Source organism: Sinocyclocheilus rhinocerous, unplaced genomic scaffold (assembly GCF_001515625.1).
Source record: "Sinocyclocheilus rhinocerous isolate Xijiao unplaced genomic scaffold, SAMN03320098_v1.1 scaffold40, whole genome shotgun sequence".
In the NCBI taxonomy this organism is placed as follows: domain Eukaryota; kingdom Metazoa; phylum Chordata; class Actinopteri; order Cypriniformes; family Cyprinidae; genus Sinocyclocheilus; species Sinocyclocheilus rhinocerous.
In genome coordinates, this window is record NW_015624837.1 from 1143887 (window position 1) to 1154589 (window position 10703).

Genomic DNA, 10703 nt, shown 5'->3' on the forward strand with positions numbered 1-10703 from the left:
AGAGGAAGAGGTGTAGCCTCTTATTGCAAGACCGTCGTCCATATGAGATTTTACTGTTACAGCATAAGTTTTGTTGGTTGTTCTTTTTATTTGTGCCAAGAGTTATTTTGAAAGTCATTATTTTAGACACTTGGAATTATCCTCAAGCTGCTACATGAAGTCATGCACAAATTAAAAGACAGTAACCTGAATGTCCTAATGCACGGTTTGTCCAGTCTTGCTCCTGAAGGGCCGACCTTCCTTCAGACTCTAAATAAACACACCTGAAACGTCTAATCAAGAACTTTAGGATTACTTGAAACTTCCTGCCAGGTTTGTGAGAGATGGTTGGCGCTAAACTCTGCAGGAAGGTGGTCCTCCTGGAGCAGGTTTGGACACTCCTGATTAATGCCTTTGAACAAGGCAGTTTGTGTTTCCCAAAGCTCTCTAAGAGCATTCTGAGCCTGATTGTGGTTCATTTATCAGTGCCAAACAGACACTACTGCACCACTGCCATAGGAAGTACTTCTTTAAGCCTGGAGCTACATTGCATGCACTTAAGTTTACCTTGGTTGGCTTTTTTGAGGTTTTATGTGATTGATCATTTGTCCGTCAAACATCTTCTCAAGCCTACTGATGAAAATGTCTTCACGAATGAGCATTATGTTGTGATCTTTAATCATCTTGTTTTTGCTCTCAATAGTTTTGGGGGGTTGTGTTGCCTTTTATTGTGTGTATCTTCTTGAATGTGAAAAATGCCATTTGTCTGAGTTTACTTGAAGCAAAAATGGTGCATAGTGGGTATTCGTGTCATGCTGAACATAGAGCTTTTATTTTTGTATGTGAATTTATTTTTTATCTCCGAGGAATGTTTGGCATGTATTTGCCACCCATGGCATCATTAGCTATACTGAAAGACAACAGTAACCGTAAACCCTAATATGCAGTTAAACCTTCAGGTTGCCAAAAACGTCTGAACATTGATGCTTGAGTGTTTTCTTGTTATTATGCAGTGGTTTCATTAATGCCTTAAATATCCTCAAATAAAAGTTTGTGTTGAAACTTCCTTGTCTCAATTCCTTTGCCATCTTTCAGTCACAAAACTGCTCAGAAGTAAGTTACTCATAGACCAGCAGGATATGATTAAGATGCTGAGACAGGCAGTGTGTAATCCTCACACTTCCATAATGAGAGCTGTAATCCTCCCCGCTCTCTGCTGCGAACAGCTCCGGTAAACATGCTAATGAAGACAGAGCCCCGGGCTTCACCAGAGCACTAACAACTCTTGCAGTGATCTTCATGCTGTTAGATTGTGAAAATGAATTTTAGATCATTTGTTATGAAGTGTCAGAGCCAGTTTTGAGGCAAAAGCTTACATTAAAAAGAAACTTGACAATCTGATCTTTGCATGATGATTCAAATTGTAGGAAGTCAAAAAGCTACATTTCATGCTAATGGTGTTTTTTAGCCAGGACCTTTAGTGGTAGGTTTACTGAGTCGGTTACTTGCATAGGAGTAATTGTGTCTACAGACAGTCCCCATATATGATAATCACACATGCTGAAATACCTATCATGCTTGTGTTATTAAACCAAAAAACACAAAACAACACGGAGTAGCATTGTTTGGCACCTAAATTTATTGAAACCCAGAAGGCTCTAACTTCCATTCTTGGATTTAAAATGAAGTGAGAATTTGAAAAATCATACTGATTTATGAGAGATGTACAGGGTTTAAGAGTCCAGACGGTTTACCCTTTTCATTCTAGATGATGCTGGTGAACATACTTAACATGGCAATCACAAATTACAGTCATCAACTCAAAAATAATAATCAGCCATAAAGCACAAAGACATGAGAACAACCTTTGCATTAAACATAATTTGCATATGGGAGGAATCATATATATATATATATATATATATATATCAGGGATGACGAATATGGGAATATCATTCAGTATGACTATCATTGCAGTTTAAATCCCAGCATAAATGTGAAATACAGCCATTTCCCAAGCACCATGTGATCGCAGTCCTCTGAGACGATTGCCACAATGTATTTAGCAAAACACAAAATGGATTATATGTATATAATAAAAAGAGAAATGAAAGACTGGAATGATATTCTTCAAAACAAAATATATAAAGTGTACTAAGACAATCACTGAAATTTAGATGTGAAATTTGTAAACACTTGTTTTTCAACAATTTTCTACAATTTTGTAAACACTGATAAATGTTAGTTTCTAATCTTTTATTATTATTTTTTTTTTTACACAGCCTGGATTATATTTGATCAGCTGTAATTGTTTGTACTATACTAAGATAATACAGATATTAGTAAATATTCAGAATACTTTTTTAATTGCATGTACATTTATAAAAGTGACATTACCATGATTTTTGTGCAAAATGCTTTAGTGAACTATAATTTTGGCATTTACGAGAAACATTTTTAATATATTGGTTTGAATAATAGAACACAAACAACAAACACAGACCTACAAACCTCTTGCGAATGTTCCAGGATGTTTTCCCACAGTTAATATCTCAATAAATACCTAAGCCATCTACCTTTCTTAATACTGTGCAAAAAAGACATGAGTTCAGCTAGTGCAAGCAGGCCTGCCGAACACCCCAAAACGAAGCGAGATTTCAAGACACAGCTGAGGCCAGAATGAGAGAAGCTTTTTACCAAACTTGTGCCCGGCGCTACATTTAAATTTGAGAAGTTAAACTGTAAGGCGTCTGAATCAGCATAAGGCAGAGAGAAAGCAGGCCACAATAAAGAGGGTAATTTAAATTCTGAAATTGTATTTTCATCTAGGATATGCAATGAATATGCAGTAGGTGTCAGGTCGAGTTTACCTCTCCTGAAGAAAACAGCAAGCTGAAGAGATCTACCACGCCCATTGGTCATATTGTCGCTACCATGCAGCAAAAGGTTAAGCAACATTGGCACACTGGACAATACAAAGCACATATCTATTAAATAATATTCTCAACTGATTTTAAAAGGAACATAATTTGCTGGTATGGATCTTACTCTAGTAGGCAACTACAGTCATGAGCAGCCAAGAGAAAATGAGATAACAGGAATTTGGTGCCTGCCAGATGATGACATATGAGAGGAAAAGCACAGTTTTGTGTCTCTAGTAAGGAAGTACGATTCAAATAAAGTCCGTCTTCAGAAGAAACTTTCATCACAGACTAAATTAACATCTCTCTTGAATGTAGTAACTTGCCCTGAGGTGCCTATGTAACCCTCTATTAATTTAACCATTGAAATTGTCTCCAATTATGCCTCAAATCTGAAATTATCCTATTTTTGTTACTTTAAATGAGCGAGCATTGACTCTGAGGCCTCTCATAACACTAATGAGAGACTTGAGTCAAAATTATGTACGACAGGCTAATTTTGAGACCCTTGATGTGACTTTTTCAGAAAGGAATTACGATACTGCAGAACTGGGCATCTAGTAAACTACACTCAGCGCAGAGAAACCGCTAAACAAATCTGCCTCCTTTAGTCCAGTTTTTGAAGACGGCTCCATCACAGGTCATCGTCCCCTATTCCTTCAAAGGCGTAGTTTCCATGGAATTCATTGCCACTGATGTCACTGGCTGAGTTGGAAGAACTAAGTCCTCTCAGGGAGACAGAAGACAGCTTGGTCTGTGGAAATAAAAAATAAACAGAACAGCATAAAAAAGTTGTTACTGTTAACTAAAACTAATTGAAATAAAGCGGAAATAAAATAAAATATAAATATTAGATGGGGAAAAAAAAAAAAAAAAAGGTGCCTTGGATGTAAAGTAATTTTAAATTAAAGTACTAAAATTACTGAAACTGTAATAAAAATAAAGCTAAACTTAACTACAATTAGAACCAACACTAAAAATGTGAGAATAAAAGCTAATTTAAAATAGTAAATACTATAATGGTGTGTAAATAATATTAAAATAACACTGGTACAAAACAGGATATTTCAATTGTAAGTTGATTATAAGGAAATGAAAAACATTGACAACTCACAGAGAGTTTCACTACTTGTTCACGGCTGGGATCAGGGGAATCCTGAAAAACAGTCATGCATATCATAGATCAACAATGGTACATCTTTCCATATCAAAAGTAGAGGTGTTCTGTATTAGCAAAAACCTCTATGCCCACTAGTAATGGAGGAGACTTCACAGTTTGCTGACTGTCAGACCGCTGGAACGTGCCGTTCAGTCGCTTCTTCTGCATCTGCTGGGAACACATTATAATCACAAATTGGCCACATTTATTTTCATAAAACACATTCGCAAACTTATTGCGCATGATTTATCGATGCAAATTATTCCAGAGAAAAATATTTGTCTTCATACAAATATTCCTTTTCATTCGGTTGTCGCTAATTCTGTTACATCGCGACTTTAGGGAAATATAAATTGGGGTTTGAATACACTTTCATGTTGACTTAAAAGTGAGCTCAAGTCTCTCTAGGAAACGAAGACGATTTAACGGACATTTAACAACAGATTATCCTGATAGGGTTTATCATGCCAAACCCATGGGGCAAAAACTAATTAAAGGAGACATATTATGCCCCTTTTTACAATATGTAATATAAGTCTCTGGTGTCCCTAGAATGTGTCTGTGAAGTTTCAGCTCAAAATACCCCACAGATCATTTATTATATCATTTTGAAAATGCCTTTTTTTGAGTGGAAGCAGAAACACGCTGTTTTTCGTGCCTGTCTCTTTAAATGCAAATGAGCTGCTGCTCCCCGCCCTCTTTTCCAGAATAGAGCTGCGCCATTCCAGCTCGGACCTGCTAAAAACATCTGTTTTGGTTCTGATTATCATGTTTATCGTGCTGAAATCATGCGTTTTAAACCATATGAGTTTAAACTTCTGATATACGGTTTTCTGAGAGCACACATCTGAAGCACACGGACAGAAAGCGGCTGTCACAGCATGTGAGTACTAAACTAAGTTCTCATTCACACACAAGTTTACGTTAAAAACACACGAGTTACAAAAACAGTCGGTTATGTCTGTGAAGGTAAACAGCTGGGAAATAAATCGCATGTTTATTTTAGATCTGTGTGGCAGCAGCAATATACAGTAAATAAATCAATAAATCCACTGCTCTCTTGTCTCCTCTGAGGCTGGGTCTCTAAATATTGTTCTGTGCTCGTCTGAGCAGACAAAGACAGAACAGTTAGCATGTTTTGCTCAAACTTTCGCCATGGCATTAGAGCCGGTACACCGTTGTCCCCTGTGAAATCAAAATGATGGCGCCATGAGTGGAAGTTTACAGATTAAGGGGCGGTAATATTATAATGAGATCCCTTTGCCACGTCACCAAGAGAGCGAAATCAGACGCGCTCGTTTTCTCAGACGCTTGCAGAAAAAGGCTTACCAAAACAAAGTGATTGGATTCATCTTTTTCACGTTTCCTTGGTTGGTAGATGCACCAGGGACCTGATTATAGCACTTAAAACCTGGAAAAGTCAGATTTTCATCACCTGATTTGTCACCTTTAAGCAAAACATGGTCAGGTCAAAGTGTCTGAATAATTTTCGGTCCCAAATTTTTATCAGTTTTACTGGTCGTCCTCTGTATGAAGAATTTCTGGTTATAATATGTCACAGTTTACATTATTTTGCTATCCTCACTTACATAAATGAACTATAGTGTCCTGCACCCACTAGTAAACGCTGTCGCTTGCAAATCAAAATGATGGTGTCATGGGCGTAAACTTGCAGATTAAGGGGCGGTAATATTATAATGAGATCCCTTTGCCACGTCACCAAGGGAGCGAAATCAGACGCGCTCGTTTTCTCAGAAGCTTGCAGAAAAAGGCTTATCAAAACAAAGTCACTGGGTTAATCTTTTTCACGTTTCCTTGGTTGGTAGATGCACCGGGGACCTAATTATAGCACTTAAAACCTGGAAAAGTCAGATTTTCATGATATGTCACCTTTAAGACTCAAACGCTTAAATGAAGCAAACACAGATACATCCACCAACTGAAAGACATTTCAGAAACTCCACAGATATTTGGCAGGTCTTTACGAGAAGACAAACATAGACCTACTGACCTTTTTAATGCTTCCGCCAGATTTCTTCACCATCAACTCATCAACCATAGACTGCAGACAGATACTCATCATGATAGCCTGGGGAAAAACAAAAAACCTCTTAGTCCAGTCACTCTCAAACAGTTATTTTTTATTATTATTTATTATAATAATAATAGCCGTCATCTAAGCTCACTTAAAGTTAATCTTTAAAAACACTAATAATTTGATAACATTTGAAATCTTCAGCAAATCTCAAAATGAATGCCTGAAATAGCTTTGCATTTAAAAATGTATTTTTATTTTAAGCATTTTATTTTCCATTTATTTAGACAAAATAGTATAGAATTTCTAAATCTGCGACTGACTCTGTGCTGACCTGTGGACTTGTGATGGTGACCCACTGCAGACGGTCTTTGCTCATCAAGTACTCGAAGGCCAGCTCTAGTTTCACGTCACATTTACTGGAACTGCTAGGGTTTGCGGTACCATTCGCCACAGGCACCTGCTGTAGAATTAGGCCAGGTCGTCACAAATAAGATCATCATAATCATTGTTACTTGTGTCTTGGCAATTACAGAGGTCATTTCTAAACTCCTCTACATAGCAAATAACTTCAAAGCCCAATTAGTCATCATTAGCTCTGCTCTAAATGTCATCGTCCTCATAATCACATGGCATCACCAGCACAACACACAAAAGTGTCTCATTAGAATTGTCTCAGAAGACACAAAACAGACAACTTCTTTACACACACACACACACAGGAAACTCTGTCAGTTCCATTAGAGAGACATGGCTATACAGTCCCAGCATCCTCACCGTCAGGTCCTGGTCTCAGAGGACAGCCTTTCTGAGCTCATTAGTAACACAACTCTGCTTTTCCAGGGCAAAGACCAAGCCAAGACCACTGCAGAGTGGAGCAGAGACAACTTCCTCTGGCTAATGAAATGCCAGAACGTGCATTAAACTGTTTGTATTGGACCAAACTGAAAATATTCAAAGCCTTTTCACATTCCCACAAGAAGTTGTTTAGATATTGACACATTTGTTCGTTAATCTACTGTTTAAAAACACGGGACAGAGTAAAAACACTTAATACTGTTAGATATAGAATGAAGATTTAGATTGTCTTCATTTTGTTTCCTAATTCTGGCATAATAAAATGGATGCAGAAAACCATGAAGGCATTCATTTAGTTGATTCTCATGAAATAAATGTGAATGGATAGATGGATGAGTGTATCGGACCAATATCGGAATCGGCCGATAATGGCTTTAAATGTAAATATCGGCATGGCCCGATATGAAAAATTATGCCGATATGTCTTGCTGATAAGAGGAATAGATTATGTCAGCAGTGTAGCTCATTTTTGAAGCAAAGTTTTGCCTGAATGATGATTAGATTCACTCTTTTGGATCGCTGCATTTAAACTGAGAAAGCAAGTACAGAATGACATGTTTGGTGTATGATAGTGTCAACAGTAATAGCTGGTAGCTGATAGATGGTAGCTGATAGTTATAAGCGAGCACAGTCTATTTTCCTGCAGAAAGTGGCTTTTTTGTTCATCCCCGTTTCAACTTCCCATTTTCTGAAATAGACCAACCAGACATGCCTGAAGAGACAGTCATAGAAAGAATTTGGAGAAAAGGGTTGTCTGGAGACACAAAAGGAAGTTTTCCTACATCCTTATTGTAAAACGTAGTACATATAATTTGGAAAAATAAGGCTTTTTTGTTAAGTCTTTTAAAAGCCTTATTTCACTGAACACTGAATCCATTTTTCATACTGTACATTATGCATTTAAAATAACTCATTTTTATTTTTCATTTATTTAGACAAAATATTATAGAATTTCAGTTTTTTCTACAGTCTTACTGTAAGAAGTAGTACAGAAAGAAAGAAAAAGAAGGTATTTTTAAAGTCACATTTTTGCCATTATTTCACTTAATCTATTTTTCATAATGTACATTATAATGTTGTGGTGCCTAAAATCGCTTGTAGAATAGGTTTTTATTTTTGACATTTAAAATAGCAAAATAGCATAGAATTTCAGTTTTTTACATTCTTACAGCAAAAATAGTACATAACAAATAAGGCTTTTTTTTAGCATGTTTGCCTTTATTTCACAACAATTTAACAAAATAAAGCTTTTTATTGAGATTTGACTATTATAGGCTAAAATAAAGTTGTCGTTAAGTTATTTCTAAAATACTGAAAAAAATTTATAATAATAATAAAAAAAACTTTCCTGTTTAATTTAAGCAACTGTCTAAAATATAAGTGGTGTGTTTTTTTTCTTCTAAAATGTGACCTCATTTGACAACTATCCAGTACTTTAGGAATGAACTCAGGAACTGCTAAATGACAAGCTTTTGTGGATTTCAGGTCAAATGCAGGCAGTCAGACTCTGCAAGAAACTTGAAATATCTAATAATGACAACAACATACTAAATAGTACCAGGTGTTTTCAACCTTAAGCTGGTTGCACACAGTACAATTATTGGTATGATTTTGCTAAATGTGTGGTTGCATTTACCATTGTTTGGCAAAATCAAGTAATTTCAGTAGGAATCCACTTGATCAGGAGTTCCCACGCAGATTTTGCTTGTGTTGGTCAAACAAATTTGCGACGTTGACCAACAGAATCTGTCTGCTTGGTTTAAAAGTGAATTCTGCATGAGCTGTGCTTCATACATCGCTATGCTATCAACAACGGACCTTTCTGCCTGCAAAATTGCAATATTGTCTGCAATATTGTAAAATACTTTTTTTTTTTTATTAATCAAACTTACAGATGAAGTGACCCGCCAGCATCTCATGCGTGTGACTTTGAAGCTGCCCTCTTTCATCTGATCATTGGGCAATTTGACGTGAAAGTTGAGTTCATTGTTGCCGGCACTGACTATAACATGACAGCCCTTCTCTGGAAAATCTGTGATGCATGGATCAAACTTGATATAGCCGTAGTACTTCAGTGTCTGAGCCAATCTGATGAACTGTGGGACAAAATATAGTTAGACACAGGTGATTATCTAACAGACACAAATTACTGGACTATCGAGGCTTCAACATAATACATTCAGGTCTGAGAATGGACTTCAGCTTTTATAGAAGCAGTCGTTTTCTTTCCAGCTCATAGACACTAGGGAGATCAAATAACGTGTGTGGCGGAGCCCAGCCATACCTCCTTCTTTGAGCCTTTCTCCTGCAGGGATTTCAGCTGTCTGTGCTGCTCTTTGTTCACGAGGATCCATCCCCGCTCTATGTCAGACACCGTCTGAGTGGAAGAAGGAGGGGACAACTGTTTTTCTCACTCTGAAATTGACTAAATATTTTTTAAAGAAGATTTATGCAGGTTTTCCATAATAAAACCTTGTTCAATATGCAGTCAGGGTTAATTTAGTTGTTATTTCTAGTTTTTTAGTTTAGTTTTCATTGTAAATTTTTTGTTCTAGTTCCAGGTTATTTAATTTTAGTGATTTCATTTTATTTGTTAATGCATTTGGTATCATGAGCTAACAATTAAGTTTTTTTTTTCATTATTAATCTTGATTTATGTGAATTTATAAACTTACTGTTGTTCATTGTTAATTTATGTTAGTTTATCATAAAATCATTTTATTTTACTACTTGAAATGTTAAAAATGTACACATATATATAATTGACATGATCTAAAATGCTAGTTCATGAAACCTAATGCATTAACTACGGTTAACGAATGGAGCACTATTGTAATTATTTACAGTTTTACTTTAAATTTTAACAGTATTTTATGGTTGTTAATATGCAATAAAGTTGAAACTAACATAATATTGAAATGTTTAATGGACTATACATTTCTCGACATTCTAGAATTATTGTTATTCAGTAAATTACTTAAATGCAGTTTTTTTTTTGTTTTACAATATATCATGCATCAAAATATTAAACTATTTTTGGTCATAATTTTTTTATTTTGTTTTAGTTAGTTTTGGAGTCATGAAAATGTTTAGTTTTCATTTCTTTAGGACAACTTTTCTGTGCGATGGACACATACACAGAGTATCTTTTAAACTAGGAGACTTTTACCTGAGCATATAACAAGTTAAGTCCCACGCGGTCGTCCATGACATCAGTGTCGTATGCTGTGTCCCAGTAGCTAAAAATAGAGCAAGAGACAATAATAAGTTATGCAAGGGAAATACTATAATTTACCTTCTTCATCTTTGATCACATCCATTTTCTGATGGATCATCTAAAACCATTAAGCACTAAAGCAAATTAAAATCATGTGCGCTGCATTTTACTGCATAATCATATAATTTCTGTACACACGCCTGAGAAACTAACAAGACGGCAGCTTACCAATAGTCTAGAAGAATTTTAATTAGGGAAGCACGATATTGGATTTTTGCCGATATCCATTTTCTCTCAGAAAGATGCAGTAGTAACCTTACCATTTTAATTTAAGAATTAACATTTATAGATGGTCTAAAGCAAAAGAGATGTAAAAATTCTGAAATCTTTTAGAGCTCATAATTTGTTTAAAAAATATAACATATTACACATTAATGAATAAATCAGTACATATAAAATTATTTAATTTACAAGTGTCATGTTTGTGATTTTTTAAAATTCATGTAAGCTATAGCTTCTGACCTTTAAATTAAA

At 35.6% G+C, this 10703-nt stretch overlaps 1 protein-coding gene across 2 annotated transcripts in view; it reads right to left on the minus strand.

The window, feature by feature from the left end:
* Window positions 1–3011: 3011 nt before the first annotated feature.
* LOC107746210 (sorting nexin-17-like) overlaps window positions 3012–10703 on the minus strand; it is a 32570-nt gene continuing 24878 nt past the window's right edge. The window contains exons 8-15 of one of the 2 annotated variants that reach the window (XM_016560346.1): window positions 10122–10191; window positions 9237–9329; window positions 8845–9048; window positions 6429–6557; window positions 6071–6148; window positions 4153–4227; window positions 4015–4056; window positions 3012–3654 (exon numbers count right to left, since the gene is read on the minus strand). In XM_016560346.1, the coding sequence (XP_016415832.1) occupies window positions 3535–3654; window positions 4015–4056; window positions 4153–4227; window positions 6071–6148; window positions 6429–6557; window positions 8845–9048; window positions 9237–9329; window positions 10122–10191 (811 nt within the window). In that variant the 3' untranslated portion in view covers window positions 3012–3534. Of the gene's footprint in view, window positions 3655–4014; window positions 4057–4140; window positions 4228–6070; window positions 6149–6428; window positions 6558–8844; window positions 9049–9236; window positions 9330–10121; window positions 10192–10703 lie in introns of both variants that reach the window. The other variant, XM_016560336.1, reaches the window with a different exon arrangement.